The sequence below is a fragment of the Vipera ursinii genome (genome assembly GCF_947247035.1).
Source record: "Vipera ursinii genome assembly, chromosome: 4".
In the NCBI taxonomy this organism is placed as follows: domain Eukaryota; kingdom Metazoa; phylum Chordata; class Lepidosauria; order Squamata; family Viperidae; genus Vipera; species Vipera ursinii.
Window position 1 is genome coordinate 107,442,910 of NC_139514.1, and position 25,941 is coordinate 107,468,850.

A 25,941-nucleotide genomic window follows, 5' to 3' on the forward strand; every position below is an offset into this window, starting at 1 on the left:
ATTTACATACCGCCCTATTCCCGTAGGACTCAGGGCGGTTTACAGGGAAAATTAAAATACATAACATACAAAATTAAAATCAGTTAAAACTATGATTAAATTGCAGTCCCTGAAGTTAAACCAAAACCCAATTAAATTAAATTAGTTAAAACCCCTCAGTCTGTGTGTAAGGAGATCCCATGGGTTTATTTGGATTAATGTTTGAGAAAAGGGTACCATGTATTTGCAGTTTACTCTTTATTCTCACTTTAGGTCTAATCCCTTCTTTAGAGAAAGAGACTTCCATCTTCCCCTTTTCACCCACCCATATACTTTACACTACAGGGATATCTAAGTACAGATAGCCCTTGACTTACAACCATTCATTTAGTGACTGTTCAAAGTTACAACGGCCCTGGAAAAAGTGACTTCACACTTAGGGCCGTTGCAGCATCCCCCGTGGTCACATGATCCCAATTCGGCTGCTGGGCCACTGACATGTGCTTAGGATGGTTGCTTCCTCCTGGGGTCGTGTGATTCCCCTTTTGCGACTTTCTGGCAAGCAAAATCAATCAACGTGGAGAAGCCAGATTTAACGAGCAACTGTGTTACGAACTGAACAGCTGCAGCGACTCACTTAACAGCTGTGGCAAGGAAGATCGCAAAATGGAGCAAAGCCCACTTAGCAACTGTCTTGCGCAGCAACAGAAATTTGGGGCTGCATTGTGGTCATAAGTCAAGGACTGCCTGTATTGTAAAGTAAGACTCTTGTATTCCCAGTGGCTCTGATCGAGAAGTCCCTATCGTATGCACGCCCTGAGTCAGGCTTAACTCGAGAATCACCTAGCTGACTCTTAAGGTGGCTTCACGTCTCTTTATAGCACTTCCCCCCCTCACACAAATTAGTGTGGAGTCTTGAGGGAGCCACAAAAGCCCATGAGAAGCGAGGTGGGGCTCCTTGTTAAAAAGACAAGGACAGCTGTACGGAGTACAGACTAGTTGTTGAAGGACTCAGCAGGAGTTCTTCCATTCATTATGACCTCGGTGCAAGTTATCTACCTGATCCACAGAAGGTTGATTGGAAGAACTTAGAAAAGTTTTGGAAGCTATAAAAGGGTGGCCTGAATCTCTTGTGGAAAGGCCACGTTTTAGTTCCCTTGCCTGTTCCATTCCTCGCTTAGCAGAGATGGGCGTTCTCTTCCTGGAGGTGTTCTTTCCCTTGGCCTGGGTTGACAGAGAGCAGGACTGACCTGCAAGGCCTTATTTTCAAAAGAGCAAGTGATTGGCATACAGAATTAATTGCTTTGCATGTTTATTTTTTTTTCCTTACTCCGCAAGACAACAGCACTCCTAGTACCTAAAGAGGAGAACCAAAATATTCAGGAGGATGCTGAATATGGTCTTTCCGAGAGCTGACCAATAAAGGGACACAGGGAAAATAGTGCGAAAGTCTGCATTAGGGGCTGAGCCATTGCTAAAGTTTCCTGAAATATTTGCTCTTCCTCTTAAGAATCTGGCTAGGTTTTCCATAATGACCTGTTTGGGGGGGAAAAAAAAGAAAAACAAAAACACAACAACGCTAGATTTATTGCTTGAGACTTCCAGAAGAGTTCATGAACAGTGGTTGAAAGTGTGTGTTGGATTTTGTCCCAGCTCTGGTTTTTGCTTGCTTTGCTAGTTTTATCTTGGCTTCCCCACCACCCCGCACACACACCACATTCAACCTGTGCTCCTTCTGTGCCACTGTCTTCCCCTCTAGAAACGCCACCCCGCGGCCTTGCTTGTCGTGAGCGCATTGACCCAAGTAGTGATGCTCCCGTGCCTGCCTCCTCCGCTCTCTCATCTCTCTCATACAAGCTCAAGGGTGGGTATGCATGCCGCTGGAGACCGCTTGCGTGGACACGAGGGGCTTTCCTGCCAGTCCCATCTCATTCCATCCAGCTCCAAAAATGCTTCCGTGTAGGCTCAGAGTGGCTTGGCTGAAATGTCAGACTGTCGCTTCTGCTGTAAAGGAGAGGTTTTCCCACAAGCAGCAGCACGGGCTCTGCGATTCTACTGCCCAAACACAATAGGCAGCGCATCGGTGCCAACCCAAAGGATGTGAACAGACACTTCTTGTCTAGTTGCGTCCCACCCTGAATGGGCATGCTAAGATTCTGAATGGGTTGCTGTGTCCTCTTAGCCTTTCACTCTAAATGGACCCGAGGCAATCTCTAATCTTTACAGTCTGATTTAATTGTTCAGTACAGCCGCTGAACAGGGTTAGGGTCAAATATACAACTGTCTTTCCCCGTTTGATGACATGCTTCCTTTAATTTTAATTTGAAAGGGTACAGTGTCCTTTCTGCGAATCATTTTGACCGTGGATGACTGGCCACAAAGTCATCTTTGACAAGTTAAGAACCGCTTAATAATATCGGCACTGAATAGCATAACTCTTGTAGACCTTTTCAGCAATTCCTACTTTGATATGATATATTACATAGGTCACTACCGAATGTTAAAAAAAAAAAAGAAAGCTTCCTAAAGTCTTGAAATGATTGTTTTCATCTTTTCAGAAACTTGTATTTCTTATGTTTATCAAAATGCGCATATAGACATCTTTTAGCTATATTCCCCAAAGGTGCTTTATTTTAAAAGCAAGTGGACTTTCTGATTTTTCTTGTAAGACCTTTTGCCTCTCATCCAAGAAGTGAAGAACTGAAGGAGCTTCTTGGATGAGAAGCGAAACTTCTTAAGGAAAAATCGGACAGCCCAATAGGCTTTAAAATAAAAGCACCTTAGGGACAACCATGATCTGGATCAGGGGTAGGCAACCTCGGCTCTTTTATGACTCATGGACTTCAACTCCCAGAATTCCTGAGTCAGCATAGCTGACTCAGGAATTCTGGGAGTTGAAGTCCATGAGTCATAAAAGAGCCGAGGTTGCCTACCCCTGATCTGGATGAATGAGAAGCTCCACAAACTTTTAGCTTTGTGCTGAACACTATTGAACATTTTTATCTGATTCCTCAAAAAGTGATCCTGCTTTGGATTCCAAAGGAAGCTGAAAGATCTGTGGAGCTTCCAGCTGAGCCATTTTCTTAAACCCCTCCCCCCCTCAATTGTTCTGCAAGTATCCTCAATTCTCTGGGTCAGATTCTCTGAAACAGCAAAGCCAGGGAACCAAGAGAACCCATGTCGGAGGCCTGAAGCCTGGTTCCAGACAAACATCCTTCCCCTTAACTCCTCCCAATATGCACAGTGGGGTCCCTGCTATAAGAAGCCACCCCCACTTCTTGACCATAACTGGATCCATCCTGACTTGAGAGAAGAACACTTGCCTTTCCCGCCCTGGAGTGGGTAGCCTGTGTTGTTAAGATGTGAGCAGGCTGACCGCTGGTCATCAGGGCTTTCCTAGATCCAGATGGGTCTCTTGCAAATAGAAAGTGACTTGCTCTCCCCCCCCCCACCCTTGATTTCACAATCCTATTGCTACGATCTCCTCTAGAAGAGTTACTGGTGCTAAGAAGCAGCTTTGAGGGACAGAAGCTGCAGATTTGCCTAACTGAGTTTCACTTATCTTTGGGCTCTGACTCTAAGACTGTTTTAGTCACACTTTTCTCCCTTCCCTATAGTGCTGGAAACTTCTCTTTTAGCCGCTTGTATTAGTTTTCTGGTGGCCGGAGAACGGCGAGAAATGAATTTATATGACGGCTCAACGCGGTAAGGCTTACCTTACTAATCCTTCCTTTTTAACCCAATTGTAACATTTATTGTACAGGTGACAGACTAAATTTTACTGCAGCTGCTAGATCAGTTTCTCCAGCAGGAAAGGCGGACGTGGCCTTAAAGTACCGGGGTGAAAGCAGGAGCCCTAAAGCGGACGGGCATTGGAGTCACGCCGTAGCCGACCAGAAGAAGCCTAGGAACACCGAGAGCCTGTCTGCCAGCGAGTCTCTAATGCTGAAATCCGACACTGCCAAGCTGAGGTCCGATTCCCACAGCAGATCATTGTCGCCCAATCACAACACTCTTCAGACTTTAAGATCTGAGGGGAGGACGGTCCCTTCCCTTCGGGCAGAATCCCCAGGCCCGGGAACTCGGGCCCCTTCTCCAAAGACACCCCCATCGGGGAAATCCTGCACATCTGGCGCTGGTTCTCGGCGGTCGTCATCTCCTCACGAGAAGCCTCTTCCCCAGAAACCCTCAGCCCCGGTGAAGACGAAGCTCGACCCTCCTCGGGAGCGGTCTAAGTCGGATTCTTACACACTGGACCCAGATACTCTTCGCAAAAAGAAAGTTCCTCTCACCGAGCCCATACGGGGAAGATCCACTTCGCCTAAGCCCAAAATTGGACCCAAGGAAGGGAGATCCGGGACTGAGACAGAAAACAGAGCCCCTTCTCCTCACGTGGTTCAAGAAAACCTCCACAGCGAAGTTGTCGAGGTCTGCACGTCCAGCACGTTGAAAACGAGCAGCGTTACCAATACCATATGCGAGGATAGCTCCGACTGCAGCAGCCTGGAGGAGGGCTTGAACAAAGTTCACTTCAGCATAGGGAAGGCCCCTCTGAGAGAGGAACAGGAGACGAGGGCTTCTCCCAAAGCGGGCCGGAAGTGCGCCAACAGGCATGCCAGGCCCAAAAAGGAGAGATCGGTCTGCCTGTTTAAAGGGGAAGGAGCCCGGCCGGTAGAGCCAGCCAAACCAGCCATGTCTCCTTCGGTGGCCGAATGTGCCAGGACCGTCTTTGCGTCCTTCCTGTGGCACGAAGGCATCGTCCACGACGCAATGGCCTGCTCCTCGTTTCTGAAGTTCAACCCCGAGCTTTCCAAAGAGCACGCGCCCATCCGGAGCAATCTCAGCCAGGCGCCGGCCGAAGAGAAAGAAGCCAAGCTGAAGAACCGTCACTCGCTGGAAATATCCTCGGCGCTCAACATGTTCAACATAGCTCCTCACGGGCCCGACATCTCCAAAATGGGGAGCATCAATAAGAACAAAGTCCTGTCGATGCTGAAAGAGCCGCCTCTTCACGAACGCTGCGAGGACGGGAAGTCGGAAGCGGTTCCCTTCGATAGCTCCGGCCACCACCCGCTGAAGGCCAAGTCCCCTCTGCCGTTAACGCTGCAGCACCTGGTGGCCTTTTGGGAAGACATTTCTCTGGCAACCATCAAGGCAGCATCCCAGAACATGATCTTTCCAAGCCCTGGCTCCTGTGCGGTGTTGAAGAAGAAAGAGAGCGAGAAAGAGAGCAAGAAGTCCAAAAAGGAGAAGAAGAAGAAAGAGAAGGCTGAGGCGAGACCGAGGGGAAATCTCTTTGGGGAAATGGCTCAGCTTGCCGGGGATCGTCCGGAGAAAGACACCATATGTGAACTGTGTGGGGAGTCCCACCCGTATCCGGTGACCTATCACATGAGGCAAGCACATCCAGGTAAGAGGGGCTCCAGGCAAAAAAAACAACAACAAAAAAAACATGGAGGGAGGCCTTTGGGGGTCGCTGCCCTGCCTGTAACCGAGAGAGGCAGTCGGATTTTTCTCTGATTTTACCACACCTGCTGTTGTCGTGGATAAGCTAGTTCTCGACTTACAAACCACAACGGAGGTCAGCATTTCCGTTGCTAGGCGAGACAGCTGTTGAGTGAGCTTTCCCCTGTTTTGCGACCCTTTTCTTGCCACAGTTACTAAGTGAATCGCTGCAGATGTTAAGTTAGTAACATGGTGGATAAGTAAAGCTGGCTTCCCCCATTGACTTTGCTTGTCGGGAGGCCGCAAAAGACGAGCCGCAAGCGTCATAAATATGAGCGTCTGAATTTTGATCGGTGACCGTGGGGTTCCTGCAATGGTCATAAGGGTGAAAACTGGTTATAAATCACTTTTTTCAGTGCTATTCTAACTTCAAATGGTCACTAACTGCATAGGTAGGGAATGGGGTGCCTGCAGTCGTGTTGTCAGTTCATCGTAAATTCCTGCCTTGCCTTGAAGCGCTCTGGCCTTTTCCTCACATATTAGATCCAGGATGAAGAGACAACAGTCCAGACAGCAACCCAAGGGAGGGAAAAAGGCCTCAGGGAGAAGGGCCCCATGAATCAAACATCTCTGGTCCTTCATGTTTGAACACTATCCAGGACTTAACGCCAGTGGATCTTGATTGTGTTCTTGTTTTGCTTCAGTGGTGCCATTCCACAAATCTATCATTGTTGCCGAGAGAGAAATCAGTCGATTTGTGTCAGTTTTAATCTCTTTAAATGCCTCATTTTCGATCAGAAGTTAAAATGTTCTCTAGATAGGACGATGGATTAATGGTTTTGCTTTATTCCGGATCCAGCATGCACCCAATTATAATGCTGGCAGTTTAATGCGGTTGAGGCATCAGCCCTTAAAATGCCTTTTGTTAAAGAAGGGCACGTCCTATTTTAAGCCTGAGTCTTGGTGAATATTTCAATCCAGCTTTCGTGAACTGAGGGTGGTTGAGCATCAGAGCAGGTCATCTTGTGAAGGCTTGATTTGACTCACAACTGTGGTAAGATCTTTCTCTCTCTCTCTCTAACGTGACCTTCTGTGGTTTTAAGGTTGTGGCCGGTACGCAGACGGACAGGGCTACAACAGCATTGGACACTTTTGCGGAGGATGGGCTGGGAACTGTGGCGATGGTGGCATAGGAGGAAGCACGTGGTACCTTGTCTGCGATCGGTGCAGAGAAAAATACCTCCGTGAAAAGCAGGCAGCAGCGAGAGAAAAGGTAGCTCTCTACTCTTTCTCCCAAGCCAGTTGGGTCCTGCTGGACACTGTGGCCAAAATCCAGGATTTCCCCACCCCCATCCCTGGGGGCCCAGGTCCTTAGGAAGAGAACACTTGGCCAAGAGCCAGTTTCACAGGGTCACAAGACTTCTTCAGACCTAGGACAGGGGTAGGCAACCTTGGCTCTTTTATGACTCGTGGACTTCAACTCCCAGAATTCCTGAGCCAGCCATGCTGAGGGGAAAAGAAGAGGTTTCCAAGCTGAGCCATGCTGGCTCAGGAATTCTGGGAGTTGAAGTCCACGAGTCATAAAAGAGCCAAGGTTGCCTACCCGCTGACCTAAGACATCCAGGCTAGTGAGTCATGTTTGAGCGGCGTGCTAACGCCTGCTTGGTCTCTGCTCTCAGATCAGCCCGTCTCACTTATTTCTTCCTAGGTCAAACAGTCGAGGAGGAAGCCGACACAGGTGAAGACCCCCCGTGCCTTGCCCACGATGGAAGCCCACCAAGTGATCAAAGGGAATGCCCTGTTCTTGCTGGCCTTGAGCAGTGCTGCCGAGCCCTCAATTTTGTGCTACCACCCATCCAAGCCGTTCCAGTCCCAGCTTCCCAGCGTCAAGGAAGGCATTTCCGAGGATTTTCCCGTGAAAATGCCTTGCCTCTACCTTCAGACATTAGCCAGGTAAAAGCAGTGGAGCTGGGCTTATGTCCAGGTTTGTGAGAATCACCGGATCTGATTGGAAGGATGATCCCTTGAGGTGATCTTGACTCCCAGGTCATACCAGTACATACCAGTCTAGGATGACCTTCTCACATTCTTGTCAACCTCTAGGTCTCACTGGAAGGTTTTTGTGTTCCCAGTGGCTATCAACACTTTGATTTTACTGATGTGATTTTTTTTTGTCAGACATCATCATGAAAACTTTGTGGGCTATCAAGACGACAACCTCTTTCAAGACGAGATGAGGTATTTGCGTTCAACTTCAGTTCCTGCACCTTATATATCTGTCACTCCAGATGCCAGTCCAAATGTCTTTGAGGAGCCAGAGAGCAATATGAAATCCATGCCACCCAGGTACTCCATTCTGACATTAACGTATGCTGATTGACTAAATGGTGCAATTTTTATTTGAAAGGAAGGCAATCCTGGATTCATGCTTTATTTTTTTTATTGAAAAGTTTTAAAATACATTTTAAAAACATAAACTCACTCCCTCCCCCTCCCCCCTTCCCTTCCCTCCCCTCCCCCCCCTTTTTCCCAGAGCTGAATACAGGGTATTAACTTTTACAAACTTAAGCTAAAATATGTTAACTAACTAAAAAAAACACTTTACATTCTATTGTGCTTTAACCCCTTAAACATAACTAAATAACTAAATAATAATAACTAAATAATAATACATCTTATAATACTAATACTTATTCATATGCTAAATGAAACTTTTTAGTCCCATATTTATTCTGAATATAATCGATCCATCTTCATTCTAAAATATATCTCTGTTGCGATTGTTCTTTCAAATATGCTGAGGTTTTTGCCATTTCTGCTAGGTTTGAAACTTTTAAAGTCCACTCTTCTATCGTAGGCAGGTCCTCCTTCTTCCAATATTGAGATGCTTTATTTTTTATTTTATTTTTTGCTGCACTATTTGTCACCATACCAATTTTCAACCAGGATATTTTATTGAAAGAGTAATAATTCAGTGCCTGATTGTGGAAAAGGAGTCATGTAATCCTAAATAAAACATTTGGTTTTGTCAATCTGGATGGCTTCGGGGTCCTTCTCTAACATACTCAAGTGCACACTAGGCAAGCAAAACCCAATGCAGCCCTTTTCTGAAGGAAGAGACTGGAAATTTAGATGGCTATCTACTTGCCTAATGATAAACATATATTAACTGTGACTAGGGGGGCCTTCACCCAGTTGCGCCTGGTGTGCCAGTTACAGCCCTATCTAGACCGTGATGCCTTGCGTACAGTCATTCATGCGCTCGTGACCTCTCGGTTAGACTACTGCAACGCTCTCTACATGGGGCTGCCCTTGAGGACCACTCGAAGGCTCCAACTGGTGCAGAATGCAGCTGCGCGAATTGTGTTGGGGGTCTCCCGATACTCCCATATTACACCTCTGCTCCGTGAGCTGCATTGGCTTCCAGTTGCCTTCCGGGTGAGATTCAAGGTACTTGTTATGACCTACAAAGCCCTACATGGCATGGGTCCGGAGTACCTTAGGGAGCACCTGCGGCCAGCATCAACTTCCCTCCGCCCAGTGCGCTCCCACAGAGAGGGCCTCCTCAGGGTGCCGCCGTTCGGAGAATGCCGTCTGGTGACCCCCAGGGGGAGGGCGTTTTCTATGGGTGCGCCTGACCTGTGGATCCGTTTACCGGTTGAGCTCCGGATGGCTCCCGACCTTCACTCCTTCCGACGCGACCTAAAAACCTATTTGTTTAAACAAGCCGGCCTGGTCTGATGGGTTTTGTTTTAATTATTGTTTTAATGTAATTTATTTTCTGCATTTGGGCACTAGGGTTTAATTTGTTTTTAATTTCTGTATTTTGGGTATTTTGGTATTTATGTCCCTGTTCACCGCCCTGAGTCCTTCGGGAGAAGGGCGGTATACAAATCAAATAAAATAAATAAAAATAAATAAATAAATAAAATAAATGCTTGTGCTTCCCTCTAAATATCTGATTGAAGTTTATTGTTAGAGTTACACATTCTCTGACAACAGCTAACACTCCTAAGGAACATACGAAAGCAGCTCTTTATGTAATATATGTTTGTGTGCGTGTGGAGTGCTAACATGGCTCGAAAATCGGAATCGCTTCTGTTCTTTTTCCAGTTTAGAGACCAGTCCCATCACAGACACAGATCTTGCGAAGCGTACAGTGTTCCAAAGATCCTATTCCGTCGTTGCATCAGAATACGACAAGCCTCACTCCATTCTGCCTGCCCGGGTCAAGGCCATCCCCAGAAGGAGAGTTAACAGTGGAGATGCAGGTGAGGAAGGGAACGTCTTTCCTTTGGGGAACTGGCGTGGAGTCCTTGGGCCGTGTTCATCTCCATCTCAGTCTTGGCACAGGCCCACACTGCTGTGCTTCCCTACCCAAAATGGGGCAGCCCCACAAAGCTCCAGACGTGCCCTTAGGGATGGCCACCTTCTCCCACACACACACAGTCCTGTAGAGCAGGGGTGTCAAGTTGCGGAGTACTTGGGCCGTGTTCAACTCCATCTCAGTCTTGGCAAAGGCCCACACTGCTGTGCTTCCCTACCCAAAACGGAGCAGCCCCACAAAGCTCCAGACGTGCCCTTAAGGATGGCCACCTTCTCCCACACACACACAGCCCTGTAGAATTGCCGGCCCGCGAACCGGACGTCTCATCCGGAAGCCGCACCCACCCCATTGCCGGCAATGGCAAAACCATCCTGATACGTTGCGCGATGTCACGTGACGTCGCGAGTTTGACGTGTCTGCTGTAGAGGATGAACTGCCGCCTCCTCCTCCTCGTTACCTTCTGCACTCCCCACTTCCTGACTTACCTGCGAGAGGGCACTACCGCCAGAGAGGGCTTTCACCAGCCCCTAGGAAGAAGGCGAGAATCTCCTAAGTGACCCCAAGGAAGTGGGATGCTGCTTTTCATGGCAGTGGTCACCGGTGCGGCTACACAGCCTCTGCGCCCCAGAGGTTGCAGTTGCTCTGCTTGCTGTCTCGGAGGCATTCACACAGCTATGGCAGCTCAGGGGCAGGGTGCAGCCAGATCAGAGGCCACCTTCCCCCAAAACCCCTTCAGAGAGGAACCAGCAACCCTGGGATGGTGTTGCTGCAAAGAATCTCCCTCTCAGAATCCGAATCCAGCGCCTTACACGAGTACTCACCAAGGCCGGTTTCCCCAAAGCAGTTTAGATGTTGCCAGAGCTCCAGTTCCTTGCAAGCCATTCAAAGTTTGGCATGATTCACGTGGATAATAAATAACTCCATGTGAGAAACGGGTCAGTGTCATTATAGCATCTCAGTTCAAGACGCTGGTTTGACTGTCGGAATGCCCAAGAGGCAGAGAACAGCATGGCACTGTCAAGCCGCCACATGCACAATGTTTCTAGCTTAATATTACTTTGATGCTGGCCATCTGCCACAAAGCTACTCCTCTAATGTTTCCGTGTGTTTCTGCCTTCAAACAGAAGTGGGCTCCTCTCTTCTGAGACATCCATCTCCTGAACTCTCTCGGTTAATCTCCGCCCACAGCTCCCTTTCCAGGGGAGAGAGAAACTTCCAGTGGCCTGTTCTGGCATTTGTAATTCAGCATCATGACTTGGAGGGACTCGAGATAGCCATGAAACAAGCTTTAAGAAAATCAGCTTGCCGGGTGTTTGCTATGGAGGTAATGAATTTGAATCGTCTGGCGGTTAAATTACGTACAAAGCGGGACTTCTGCGTAAAAGCCTGAGCCGTTTTACAGCTCACGGTTCACCCCAAAGGCACATCTAAGCCTGTAGTATGGAGGAAAGCTACCTCTTCGATGCAAGTAACTTGCATTGCCACCCCCTCAGCTTCGTACGTTGCCTTTTTATCCAGCAGTCCTAAGTGTCGCGCGCAAAATTTGTGCGGGTTCAGTGCCTAACATTGTTTTTCTGCAAGCGGTTGTTCCGTGCAAAAATAGAAGAAAATTAAAGTAGAAAATTGTTCCACGCTTCCATATTATGTGGGTCAAAAGGAGGGCAGAGACAGTATCTGCAGACACCCCCCCACACACACATCCTGGACATAAACATTCCTCTCTTCAGGACAGCACTACAGGGCATTGCGTGCCAAGACAACTAGACACAGGTCGTCACTCTGCTGAATGCCTAATTCTCACAGTCTTGTCTAATGTCTATGTTGTGATTCAGGGTCAGCCTGTGGGTTCGGCAGTTGGGTCGGACGATTCAGAGGAGGAGGAGGGGGGTGTTGGAGAGGTTGCTGAGGATAGTATTGAGGCTCCACACAGCCATCAGCCAGGCCCCTCCCATCTGGTTACGACGCAGACCCAGCTGTGTGAGCCTGACAGCATGGATGAAGATGACCCACAGCTGGCCCTGTTCAAGGACGCCCGACGCAGGAGGCAGTCAAGCAGGAGTAAACAGAGGAAGGCAATGGGGCACCTCGGAAGGAGGCAGAGAGAAGCCACACCCTGAACTGTTTAAAAGGGGAATGCGTGGGAGGGCTGGTTTGCTGAAGGCAACCGTTTGAATAGCTCCTGTTTCATGGTTCGTGTCTTGTTTTGCTCTGTTTGCTTTTGTGTCCATAAATTTGGCAGGCTTAGTTCCAGCCTCTTGCCTTCTTGTAAAGGGGTTGTCCCTGCCTTATCTGCAGGGCCGGTAGTAGGCTGGTACAGAACAGTCTATGTGTATTTTCCCCATGTAATACGGCTGCAGTATTATCACTTGTCCTTCTTACCTTCTTTACTCCTCTCCTCTTATTGGTATGATGATGGTGATGATGTTGCTTTGCCTGTATGCTGTTTCCGTGCCAGAGACAATTCCTTGTATGTCTTATGACACTTGGCCAAATAAAGTATTCATTCAAAATTTTAGTTAGAGAACCAGGAAGGCCATAGTGTGGCAAGGAACTTCCTGCCATGTAAACATTGCCAGACAGTAGCGTCAGGACCATCCAGGATTCCAGCAGTTCCCTCCCTCGGTTGGAAGGAGCCAGCTGTGCCCTCTCTAGCAGCTTCCCTTCTCAAAGGTGATTCCCAGGATGAAAACCGCGGCTTCTGTTTTTTGCAATCTACAACTGTGTTGGCCGAATGGCTGCTGCTGCTTCCACACTGCTTGCTCATGTCCATTTGTTGGTCCACCCAGATCCTTCTCACAGGTGCCGTGCCAGGCCTGCCCTTCCACAGCCCCACGCCATTGCTTCCTGCCACCTGATTGGCTGGAGGCTATTTGTCCCATGCAGCCTAAGGCCCCGGACAAAGGGTGCCTCGGCAAAAGGGCCGGGATGGAGGGCAAGGGCCCCATTGGCCAGGGAAAAGGGCCGGGGGCGGGCCAGCCGAGGAGGAAAGCTCTCTGTAAATGGGCAGAGGCGGGATGAGGGAGGCGGAAGAGACGTGGCCAAGAGTGGGACCCTAAAGGTCCCATTCGGTCCACAGTTGACCTTCCTAACTGAGGTACAGGAGGATGAAAACGTGACAGGCTCCACATACCAATAAAGGAGAATATTCTTTTAGCTCAGGGTTGAAATGGGGGGGTCCCTGGTGCTCTCTTTTCTTGAAGTTTCCTTGCCCAAACTAGGTAATATCAACAGTGCTAGTAAGGAGTGGGCTTTATATCTCAGTTTATATTCTAGTGGCTTGCTCCGTCTTGTGTTGGTGGCAACGGTCTTGGAAGTTCTTTAATTTGGCTGTTTAGCGTTGACTTTTTTGGCAGCTTCTTGATTGTGGTATTGTTTACTTCTTGATCGTTGCTCTGATGTTAATCTTGGAGTCAGCCTATGCTCATCTGCTTGCTGGTGGGAAGGTGTTTTGGTCTCCCCCCCCTTTTTAGCTTGTTGATTGTCTCTTTAAGGGTCCACATATTTGGAACAAGCTTGTCTTGCTCTAATGAATTGAACAGGGTTTATTTTCCCCAAACCTGACATTTTTCTCTTCTGTCTTCTCTAGGCTTTTAATTGGCTTCTGTGCAACGTCATACAAACCACGTCTCTTCATGACATTCTTTGGCATTTTGTGGCTTCTCTTACTCCAGCCCCAGTGGAGGCTGAGGAAGAGGAAGATGAGGAAAACAAAGCCAACAAAGAAACCGTTGAACAAGTAGGTCAAAGGGATGGCATATTATTTACAATTAATTTTACTTACGTGTTTGGGAAAACACTCTTAGAATAGTTGTATCAAGGTAGGGGTGGGGAAAAAAAATCCTGTTTATTTTTTTTTACAGCAATCTATGGATCACACAGGGACGCGGTGGCTCAGTGGGTTAGGACGCTGAGCTTGTCGATCAGAAGATCGGCAGTTTGGCGGGTCGAATCCCGAGTGCCGCATAGCAGAGTGAGTGCCTGTTACTCATCCCAGCTTCTGCCAACCTAGCAGTTCGAAAGCACGTAAAAATGCAAGTAGAAAAATAGGGACCACTACGGTGGGAAGGTAACAGCGTTCCGTGCGCCTTTGGCATCTAGTCATGCCGGCCACATGACCACGGAGACAAGTGCTGGCTCTTCGGCTTTGAAACGGAGATGAGCACCGGCCCCTAGAGTTGGAAACGACTAGCACGCATGTGCGGGGGAACCTTTACCTTTACCTTACCTATGGATCACCCAGGGTTCCTTTGTGCAAACTATTTCCGAGGCTAGTTTGTAACCCAAAGAGAGATTGTGCTTTGTCATTGCATAGACACAGCAGCCGTAGCTTTGCTGGGATGCAGATATGATAGTCAACATTCCTGACTCTCTTTGTGACCATTTAGATTTCTGTAAATCAGGGCTTCTGTGACTGGTGACTTCTCTGACATATAGTGGCCTAATTCCACAGAGAGCCTTTTGATTTAATTTCAGAAATGGAGGTCACATTTACAGTGGCTTCAGTTAGTCATTGCATAAAATAGCTAGGAATGTGGACTGGCACAGCACCATACTTAAAAACGATGTGGTACTTTAGCAAGATGGCTGTAGTGAAACAGTAACAAAGGCATTTCTTATTCTTGAGAGAAATCATGAAATACAGACCACAGTACAGTTAGTCTTCAACTTACAATCACAATTGAGCCCAAAATTTTATGTTGCTAAGTGAGAAATTTGTGAAGTGAATTTTAACCCATTTTACGAGTTTTCTTGCCACATTTGTTAATCCCATTTAATCCCATTTATATCCTGCCCTTCTCCGAAGACTCAGGGTGGCTTACAATCTAAGAAGCACAAATCAATGTGCTTAGCAATATTTGTTACGCGAATCACTTCAGCTGCTAAATGAATAACACGGTTGTTAAGTAAATCTGGTTTCCCCATTGACTTGGCTTGGCAGAAGGTCGCAAAAGGGGATGCTGCAATGGTCATAAGCATGAATCAGTTGCCAAGCACCCAAATGTAAAGCCACGTGACCATGGGGATGCCGCAGTGGTTGTTTTAAGTGTGAAAAATGGTCGTAAGTCACTTTTTTCAGTGCCGTTGTAATTGCGAATGCTCACTAAACGAACTGCTATAAGTCGAGGATCATCTATTTTTCTCTCAGGTTTTTCAAGATGATGGATCTTTTTAAGAATGACTCAGAGTCATTATTATAGATAATTAGCTTTTCTTCAGCATATTCCCATTGTGCTAGAAAACCTTTAAAGCAGGGTTTTTAAATTTAATTTTTTTTTCTTTTAGGTTTGAATTGTTTTTGCTCTGTGTGCTGCTTTTGTAGGTTATTTAAGGTTTGGATTTGTCTTACCGTATTTAGCTGACTATTCTTTGCTACGGATCTTATTGTTTTATGAAGTTTGCCCCGCTGCTCTACAGCTTTGTGTGTTTGTGTATCTCAAAAGTCTTCTTGGGGAAACCACAGTGTGGAACAGCGTTAAATAACTAACTCAATGCTACTTGTGCTTGATGTGTTAGGAAAAGGACACGCGGGTTTGTGAGCATCCGTTGTCAGACATTGTGATTGCTGGAGAAGCTGCACATCCGCTCCCTCACACTTTCCACCGTCTGCTACAGACCATCTCGGACCTGATGATGTTGCTGCCGAGTGGAAGTTCATTACAGCAGATGGCTCTGAGGTGGGCTATCTCAGGTGCAGGTGGGCTCCGGACACAATGAAGCTCTGGGACCGAGGAAACGCTTCAGGGCAGAGCCATATTTTCTCCAGGAAAACGTGACCGTGGTGGTGGTGGTGGTGATTGCTAGGAAGGAATTTGGACCATGCCCTGGTCTTCGTGTGCGGGGTCTCCCAACTTCCATAGCTGGCCTTGGTGGGCATAGTCAGGCTGGGGATGGATTACCTCAGAAGGCTTCTTCTGGAACTCAGCCCTCAATTGGACATCACATAATGATTCTGACGGCACTGTGTGGTTATTCAGTTTGACCCCTTTGGAGTCCGTTGCTGGAGGTTTACTGGTGGGAAGGGGGTCCAAGAGCTGCCTAGAAGAGCATCTAAGCCACCCACCCCCTTATCTTTGAAAGCATCATAAATTCCCCCAGTTGTGCTATCAGAATTTGTTATCCCATTGGCTGAATTTCAGCAGTGCCCTTCCAGACATTTTATTTTATTTTATTTTATTTTATTTTATTTTATTTTATTTTATTTTATTTTATTTTATTTTATTTTATTATGTATTAGGTTATTTTATTATTTCATTTTATTCTATTTTATTTTTATTTTATTATTTTACTATATTATTTTACTTTATTTTATTACTTTTTATTATTATTACTTTATTACTACTACTATTATTGTTGTTGTTATTATTATTATTAGTATTATTATTATTATTATTATTATTATTATATTTATTTATTTATTTCATTTGCAGCCCATATCAACACAAAGAGACTTTTGGGGAGAATTTGCTTAGCAACAGAATCTCAGCTTGCTTCCAACAGGCCACCTTATTTTACTCTCACTCTTTAGAGGGAGGAAGGAAAAAACTGCAAAAAGCAAAACTAAGCATTTTGCTACACACAGGTCTGCTTGCAATCTGGGCAGAAAGAATATGGGCAGTCTCAGGGTTGAGTAAAAAGTTGCCAGGTGGTCTCTGAACTCACTTCCCTTCCTGCAGGTGTTTCAGTGTGGAGGGGTTAGTATAAGAGTGTGTTCTCCTTATGTGTAGTATGTGTAGAAGCAGGTGAGCTTAACAATGCAGCACCATAGAGTTTGCTCCTAGCAGAGGCCTCTTTGCCCTTTCCAAATGTTCTTGGATGCTGTGGGCAGCCCAGGGTGGGATTCTCAGGTGCCAGGTGGTCTCTGAACTCATTTCTCTTCCTGCAGACCTTTCCATGCCTGTCCAAGCAAGCTCATCAGTGCAGGGTGGAGAGGAGCTGTTCTAGCTGGGAGCTGGTATTGGCCCTTGTTTGATTGGCCTTGTTTATCTGGTGCTGGTTGCTGTTGATCTGGCCATTGATCGATAGCTCTGTGAACGGAAGGATGTATCTTTCGAAGCTTTGAACTGAAAAAATGGAATCATTACTACCTTGTTTTTCAGATGCTGGAGCCTCAAATTCAAGCAATCCGACCACCAGTTTTTGCATCAGAGCAACGTCTTTCATCACATCAACAACATTCTCTCCAAATCTGATGATGGAGACAGTGAGGAGAGCTTTAGCATTAGCGTCCAGTCTGGCTTTGAAGCTCTGAGTCAGGCAAGTTTGCTTTTCTGGCTTACTGTGGCAGCAGCCGGTGAGAATCCAAAGAATACCTGGCCAAAATGGTTTCCTTTCGAGCATAAAGAATGTTTGGGAAATGTTTGATTTGGTTCCATCTGGGTATATCTAGCAAATTGTGAAATTGAGCAGAAAAAAGTTTGCCCAGACCAATTTAAAGGAATAAATGAAAGGGGTGGGGGGTGCACGGGGCATATTCAGTAATGTTGATCTCATTTTAAATTAAATATTTTATTAAATTAATTTAAACCACAATAGTGTGTTTGACGGTGACATTTGTTTGTGTTAATAGGAATCATGCATAGTGGTCTGCCTGAAGGACTTAACTAACATCGTTGATATAAAAACTTCAAGCCGACCAGCCATGATTGGTAGTTTGACAGATGGGTCAACGGAAACCTTCTGGGAATCGGGCGATGAAGACAAAAATAAAACCAAAAACATTACAATTAATTGTATGAAAGGAATTAACGCCCACTACGTGTCTGTTCATGTGGACAATTCGCGAGACCTCGGGGTAAGCACTGTTTTCAATCAAGGAAGAGTAATGTTGACATGCCCCATTGGACATTAGAGGGTGCATGAATTATAAAGCCATAGATCTGGAAAAGCAAGGCAGATCGAGGTTTGGTTATAAATGCATATATAAGCCAGATGGCAAGGATATAACGGGGGGAAATGATTGTGTGATAAGAAATACCGTATATACTTGAGTATAAGCCGACTCGAGTATAAGCCGAGACCCCCAATTTCACCCCCAAAAACTGGGAAAAGTTGTTGACTCGAGTATAAGCCGATCCGCCATTCTGCAAGCCTCCGCCGCCGGCGGAGGCTGGATCCACCATTTTGCAAGCCTGAATACACAGGAATACCCTGTGTGGCCGCGGCTCTCGGGGAAGCCCTGGCTGTCCGCTTCCTCACTCCACGCTGCCATTCGGGGCCCGCGCGTTCCCCGGGCAAATCGCGGCGCCCAGCAGGCGAGGAAACACGCCCGTTCCAGTCGCCCCCCCCCTTCCCTCAGGAGACGCAAAGCAAGTGACCGCCCGGAGCTTACCGAGGACTTGCGCGCGGTCTCCGTTCCTCCTGCCGACGTTTGGGGAGGTTTGGGCGCCTCCCCAAACCTCCCCAAACGTCGGCAGGTCTCCGTTCCTCCGCGCAGACCTGCCGACGTTTGGGGAGGTTTGGGCGCCTCCCCAAACCTCCCCAAACGTCGGCAGGTCTCTGTTCCTCCTGCCGACGTTTGGGGAGGTTTGGGCGCCTCCCCAGGTCTCCGTTCCTCCGCGCAGACCTGCCAACGTTTGGGGAGGTTTGGGCGCCTCCACAAACCTCCCCAGGTCTCCGTTCCTCCGCGCAGACCTGCCGACGTTTGGGGAGGTTTGGGCGCCTCCCCAAACCTCCCCAGGTCTCCGTTCCTCCTGCCGAAGTTTGGGGAGGTTTGGGCGCCTCCCCAAACCTCCCCAGGTCTCCGTTCCTCCGCGCAGACCTGCCGACGTTTGGGGAGGTTTGGGCGCCTCCCCAAACCTCCCCAGGTCTCCGTTCCTCCGCGCAGACCTGCCGACGTTTGGGGAGGTTTGGGCGCCTCCCCAAACCTCCCAAGGTCTCCGTTCCTCCTGCTGAAGTTTGGGGAGGTTTGGGCGCCTCCCCAAACCTCCCCAGGTCTCCGTTCCTCCGCGCAGACCTACCGACGTTTGGGGAGGTTTGGGCGCCTCCCCAAACCTCCCCAGGTCTCCGTTCCTCCTGCCGACGTTTGGGGAGGTTTGGGCGCCTCCCCAAACCTCCCCAGGTCTCCGTTCCTCCTGCCGACGTTTGGGGAGGTTTGGGCGCCTCCCCAAACCTCCTGAGGTCTCCGTTCCTCCTGCCGAAGTTTGGGGAGGTTTGGGCGCCTCCCCAAACCTCCCCAGGTCTCCGTTCCTCCGCGCAGACCTGCCGACGTTTGGGGAGGTTTGGGCGCCTCCCCAAACCTCCCCAGGTCTCCGTTCCTCCGCGCAGACCTGCCGACGTTTGGGGAGGTTTGGGCGCCTCCCCAAACGTCAGCAGGTCTGCGCGACGTTTGGGGAGGTTTGGGGAGGCGCCCAAACCTCTCCAAACGTCGGCAGGTCTGCGCGGAGGAACGGAGACCTGGGGAGGTTTGGGGAGGCGCCCAAACCTCCCCAAACGTCGGCAGGAGGAACGGAGACCTGCCGACGTTTGGGGAGGTTTGGGGAGGCGCCCAAACCTCCCCAAACGTCGGCAGGTCTGCGCGGAGGAACGGAGACCTGGGGAGGCGCCCAAACCTCCCCAAACGTCGGCAGGAGGAACGGAGACCTCGGGAGGTTTGGGGAGGCGCCCAAACCTCCCCAAACGTCGGCAGGTCTGCGCGGAGGAACGGAGACCTGGGGAGGTTTGGGGAGGCGCCCAAACCTCCCCAAACTTCGGCAGGTCTGCGCGGAGGAACGGAGACCTGGGGAGGCGCCCAAACCTCCCCAAACGTCGGCAGGAGGAACGGAGACCTGGGGAGGTTTGGGGAGGTTTGGGGAGGCGCCCAAACCTCCCCAAACGTCGACAGGTCTGCGCGGAGGAACGGAGACCTGGGGAGGCGCCCAAACCTCCCCAAACGTCGGCAGGTCTGCGGGGAGGAACGGAGACCTGGGGAGGTTTGGGGAGGCGCCCAAACCTCCCCAAACGTCGGCAGGAGGAACGGAGACCTGCCGACGTTTGGGGAGGTTTGGGGAGGCGCCCAAACCTCCCCAAACGTCGGCAGGAGGAACGGAGACCTGCCGACGTTTGGGGATGTTTGGGGAGGCGCCCAAACCTCCCCAAACGTCGGCAGGAGGAACGGAGACCTGCCGACGTTTGGGGAGGTTTGGGGAGGCGCCCAAACCTCCCTAAACGTCGGCAGGAGGAACGGAGACCTGCCGACGTTTGGGGATGTTTGGGGAGGCGCCCAAACCTCCCCAAACGTCGGCAGGTCTGCGCGGAGGAACGGAGACCTGGGGAGGTTTGGGGAGGCGCCCAAACCTCCCCAAACGTCGGCAGGAGGAACGGAGACCTGCCGACGTTTGGGGAGGTTTGGGGAGGCGCCCAAACCTCCCCAAACGTCGGCAGGAGGAACGGAGACCGTTGCGCGCACCTCCCCAAACCTCCCCAAACTTCGGCAGGTCTCGGACGGCGGTGGCTTGGGAGAGGTGCGCGCAATCCCGGAAGCACCAAAGCCTCGGCCGCGCACAAGTCCTTTTTTGTTGACTGGAGTATAAGCCGAAGTGGAATTTTTCAGCCCAAAAAGTGGGCTGAAAAATTCGGCTTATACTCAAGTATATACGGTACTTTTTTTAAAAAAAATTTTTTTAATGTGGTGGGTTTGGGTTTTTTTTTTTTTTTTGGCTGTCTAATTTTTCCCCCACGTTTGTTGACTCCTAGTGATTGCCTGAACAGTTTTCTTGGTAAGATTTCAGAAGTTATTTACAATTGCATGTTTCCCAGGGCTGAGAAAGATGGACTGGCCCAATTGGCTGCTTAACTAAAATGGGATTAGAACTCACAGCTTACAAATTTCTTATCTGGTGCCTTAACTATTGTGCCAAAGTGGATCTAATCTCTGTGCCTCTGTCTTATTTTAAACTGTTGGTATCAAAAGCAATTTTTAATACTTGATTTTTAATTTTTTTATTTCATATTGTAACCTCTAGAATAAAGTGACTTCAATGACTTTTTTGACTGGAAAAACAGTTGAAGATCTGTGCAGAATAAAACAGGTAGTTTACTTACGCCATTGTGAGTAATAACCAAGCATCTTAATATTTAAAATCTATGTATCTAACATTTGGTTTAATGAACTTTTCTTAATTGAGAACTTGGACATCATTTCGTTATTCTTTATTCTGGTATTGAAAGAAAGAAAAGATACAAGATCTCTCCCCTTGTATCTAATAATGTCTTTGTTCTAAAATGTTAGTAGCTGCAAAAGTAATGTACCATTCTAGATTTAACTGTCCAGCTCGATGTAATTGGTGGAAAGGATAACGTTGTTTTGATTCAAAGCTGATTTGCTTTTGTATTTTTCCACTGTTTACTCTCAAGCAAATGCTTTATACAAAGCAATTCTCACATGTTTTAGCCTCAACTAATCCTGTAATTTGAAGTTAAGTTAGACCCAAACACCACAGTTGACTGTGGGGTTTGGATGTAACTTAACTTCAAATCCGGCTGCAGAAATTGGGTTATCCACTAGATGGTAGCAGAGATAGAGAAACTCTGCATAAGTATTTGTGGCCATCTAGTGGTCATACATATTTTTCTAAGTCAGGTCTTGTAGCCTTACTCAGGAGGTTAATTTTGATTTTTGAACCATTCTGCTTGAAAGTTATGCAGTTATGTTTCTGCTATCTCTACACCAGCTTGCTTTTCTATTCCTGTGTTTTAGGTTGACTTGGACTCTAGACATATTGGTTGGGTAACTAGTGAACTTCCTGGTGGAGACAATCACATCCTCAAAATTGAGTTAAAGGGGCCAGAAAATACCCTCCGAGTTCGGCAGGTGAAAGTGCTCGGTTGGAAAGATGGAGAAAGCATCAAAATAGCTGGCCAGATCTCAGCCAGTGTTGCTCAACAAAGGAGCTGTGAAGCTGAGACGCTGCGAGTTTTCAGGCTTATCACATCACAGGTGAGGGGTGTTGAGAAGCAACACAACACTCAAGCCTCCATAAAGCAAGATTGTCCTCTGCGTAGGCAGAAATGGCCTGGGAATCCTGTCTTCGTTTTTCACATTTCTTTTGCCCCTTCCTAAAGTTATGCAAGAAGGGACGCGGTGGCTCAGTGGGTTAGGACGCTGAACTTGTCGATCGGAAGGTCGGCAGTTTGGCGGGTCGAATCCCGAGTGCCGCGTAGCAGCCTGTTACTCGTCCCAGCTTCTGCCAACCTAGCAGTTCGAAAGCACGTAAAAATGCAAGTAGAAAAATAGGGACCACTATGGTGGGAAGGTAACAGCGTTCCGTGCGCCTTTGGCGTCTAGTCATGCCGGCCACATGACCACGGAGACGTCCTCGGACAAGCACTGGCTCTTCGGCTTTGAAACGGAGATGAGCACCGGCCCCTAGAGTCGGAAACGACTAGCACACATGTGCGGGGGAACCTTTACCTTTACCTTTACCTAAAGTTATGCATCGAGTTATGAAAAGGAGAAAAATCCACAAGTTAAAATGATGCCCCCAAATACAGGTTGGCGGTGGAATTTAATTTGGAGGAGTTCCATTTGAATATGCACACGTCCATCTGAGTTCCTTGGGAAAAATGGACAATTCGTGCTGTATATTGTGATGTTTACTTACACTTGATTCCGCTGCTCCTGATTTACTTAAATCTCTAAAATGGTTTCCGCTTTGGATGTCTGTTCCCCAATTCCCTCTTCACCGTTTTCCATCTTCATCTTGGACTAGATAATGTGTGATATCTCTTCTCAACTTTAAACAACCGCATGGGAGTAGAATGTGCACGTTTTAATGCAGCAGGCAGTATCTGATAATAGGAATCTGGAATTTGTAGTATTAGTTTTGTATTAGTTACTGTCAGTGCTGTCCTGTTGACAACAAACATTGCATGAAGTAATATGTTTCATAGTTTACTTATTTTCAGATCAGTAATCAAATGTTTTAAAATTGCTAATGTTGCTGCCTAAAAGAAAGAAAAAAAAAGAAATAGCACATCTGTCTTATTCCAGTATTTTGTTTACCCTCTGAAACAGGTCTTTGGCAAACTCATATCTGGAGATGCTGAGCCCACCCCAGAACAGGAAGAAAAGGCTTTGCTTTCTTCACCCGAAGGAGAAGAAAAAGTACACAATGTATTTATTGATATTCTACAATTACCAAGATAATTTTTTTTAATCTCCCAATGCAAGTTGGTTCAGATCTCGAACTGTCCACCTGGGACCGCGTTCCCTCTAGTCCACGGTCTGGATCATTCAGAAACAAGGCTTTTAACCTTTAGTAATATTGAATGATGGCTTAACGGCACCCTGCTCAGAGGGAAGCTTAGCCCAGGCGTGTTGTTGTTGTTGTTGTTGCCACACTGCTTGGTACTTAAGAGACGTTAACCGTAGGCGTAGAGGTCACCGCCGGGTACTGTTCCTGACAAACCTGATACGGCTCCATGCTGGGGCACCTTGGAGAGCATTTTCACATGAGCCAAAGGCTTTTAACCTTTTGTGTATTCAGTGCTGCTTCAGCTTTAAGAGCTCCCCCTGAATCAGCTCTGCAGAAAGCCATGGTTGCAGGTGTACAATTAGTCCTCCAGTTACAATAGTTCATTTAGTGACCGTTTGAAATTACAACGGCTCTGAAAAACGTGACTTATGGCAGTTTTTCACACTTACAACCATTGCAGCATCCCCATGGAAAATTCAGACGCTTGGCAACCGGCTCTGTATTTATGACGGTCGCAGTATCCCGGTGTCAGGTGATCCCCTTTTGCGACCTTCCGACAAGCAAAGTCAATGGAGAAACCAGATTCACTTCACCACTGGGTTACTAACTTAGCAACTTCAGCGATTCACTTAACAACCGGGGCAGGAAAGGTGGTAAAATGGAGCAAAGCTCACTTAACGACTGTGTTGCTGAGCAAACGGAAATTGTGGGCTCAGTTGTGGTCGTAAGTCGAGGACTACCTGTATTGTCGCTTAGCATAACAAGATTAGTTTTTCTGTTTCCATTCTGCCAGGAAAAAAAATTGTTTTCTTGAATTTCCTATGGAAATATAAACACACACGCTGTCATATAGTCCTAGAAGAAAAGAAAAATCCCTGAGATTAAATCTTCTGTACAGTTCTCGTTCGTAAAATAGTCAGCATAGTGCTTGCTAGGGAATTGGGGCAACCACTGCCCCAACCTGACATTGAAGGGCCAGCTTGTGCCTCCTGCTACAGACGCCCACAACCAACTTCCCTTGTCTAGGAAGGTTAAATATTCCAGTGGTAATCAGGTTAGAAATTATTCTCCACAATATTCGGGCTTCGCTGTTGATTCTCAGGGGGGGTGCCACTATGTAACCTTTTTTTTTTAAATTAGGAAAAATCTCACTGTCAGGCCTGCCCCGGTCTGATCCCTTAGGGCAGGGGTAGGCAACCTCGGCTCTTTTATGACTCATGGACTTCAACTCACAGAATTCCTGAGTCAGCTGGGAGTTGAAGTCCATGAGTCACAAAAGAGCCGAGGTTGCCTACCCCTGCCTTAGGGGAAAAACCCTCGACTCCGCTTGGTTGGAGTGAAAGCTACTTTTATTAAGAGATGCCGGTTGCAGTAAAGTCAGGCGGAATCTGAGTTTCCTCTGCATCAATACAAAACTATTTTCTTCAGTCCTGTCCCTCCCCCTCCCCATGACCAGTCCAAATCCAACCAGTGTGATGCCGCCAGGATCTTTTGGGAATGCTGAGGTGTTTGGGCTGGTAACTTTCCACACTCAGGGCAAACAGCCTTGGAGATGCCTTAGCACGAACCGATTCCATATTGATCTACTTTTCTTCAGCTGTCATTCCTCCCTCCCGAACTCCCACACAAGCATACCTACAGTTTTATTGCCCATTTGTCGTCCCCCCCCCACCATCCATCTCCCCTAGTCCTTTGATGACAGGATGCCAGCATGGCGCCAAGCTGAAGATGGTGGAACTGACATTCACTTCCAGGTGAGGATGAACCAGGTCTCACCTGCCTAAGGGTAAGGAATCCATCATGGTGTAGCTGGAAAACCAGTATCATCTGGAATTCTGCTATTTGAAAAGATCTTAGGAGATTTAAGGCTTATAGTCTCTCTGAAAATATGGTTATGTCCTAATTTTTCAATTGGTTTACCTTAGCTAGATTCTTGATGTCACTTAATAACCAAAACTCGCATTGGAAACAAAAGCAAAACTGCCTTATATTTCTAATCAGAATGTGAAACGTATGATCATACCAAACAATATTGTATTCCTTTTCAAGGCAACTTCGGATGCAGACCTGAAAGAACACATGGTGGGAATCATCTTTAGCAGGAGTAAACTCACGAATTTGCAAAAGCAGGTTTGTTCCTTAGAACATTTTGTAAAGCTGGCTTTCTTCCACTATGTGGTGCATGTGATCTCCAGCTTAAGAATAAAAGATTCCATATGCTAAGGGAAAGGAGGGGGACCCTGTCAGTTAGGAACTTGTCAGTGCCCCCCAAACCTATAAAAATGGGGGACTTACAATTCTACTGGCAAGGGAAAAATATAATGCTTGATTTTCAGTGTAAAGATTAAAATTGACACATCCTAAGTTTCCACAGTGAACATCAATACACTTGTGGTGGTCATGTGCACAGAATGAAGTAGACTGGTATGCGCAAGGTACTCAGTATATTCACTTAACAGGAGACACGTATGTACACGTATGTATTTGTGAGTTGAGAAGCATCTGGGACAGGAATTGGGGATGTTAGAATCCATATGATCAGCAGGAATAAAGTCTTCCCTCCCATACATGTGCAGACATGTGAATCATCCAGGTTGTCCCAAAGGTGCTTTTCCAAAAACACAACAGGACCAAATGAGTGCAAAGAATATAAATCCTTCCACTTCCCACCACTCAGTTAGAACTGAAGAAGTTTCTTGGATGAGAAGTTAAATGTTTTCAAGGGGAAAAAAAATCCAAAAAAAATCCAGTTTAGGTAAAAATGCGTTTGGGACATTTCAATGGTTTTACCTTGGCAGCAATTCCCAGCGTAGTGAAATGCAATCCATCCATTCTTTTGAGGAGGGCTGTGTGTGATTTGGGCAAGATGTATCATTCACCTTGCAAGAAGAGCTACTTCTGTTTATATTTGTCCTAACGGCTTCAGGTCTACCACTTGTAGTATGTGAATTCATGTAAGCACACTGTGAGGTAGACTTAAGTCTCAGTTCAGCCTCGTATTTCCTTGAACTTAATGGG

At 47.4% G+C, this 25,941-nt stretch overlaps 1 protein-coding gene across 1 annotated transcript in view; it reads left to right on the forward strand.

Moving 5' to 3' along the window:
* Window positions 1–25,941, forward strand: part of MYCBP2 (MYC binding protein 2) — a 150,102-nt gene that overhangs the window by 108,397 nt on the left and 15,764 nt on the right. Inside the window, 14 exon segments of the mRNA XM_083362364.1 lie at window positions 3,743–5,389; window positions 6,528–6,697; window positions 7,133–7,377; window positions 7,603–7,770; window positions 9,538–9,695; window positions 10,876–11,075; window positions 13,338–13,487; window positions 15,266–15,426; window positions 16,849–17,005; window positions 17,319–17,543; window positions 20,692–20,757; window positions 21,426–21,665; window positions 22,743–22,841; window positions 24,973–25,053. Coding sequence (XP_083218490.1) covers window positions 3,743–5,389; window positions 6,528–6,697; window positions 7,133–7,377; window positions 7,603–7,770; window positions 9,538–9,695; window positions 10,876–11,075; window positions 13,338–13,487; window positions 15,266–15,426; window positions 16,849–17,005; window positions 17,319–17,543; window positions 20,692–20,757; window positions 21,426–21,665; window positions 22,743–22,841; window positions 24,973–25,053 — 3,767 coding nt within the window.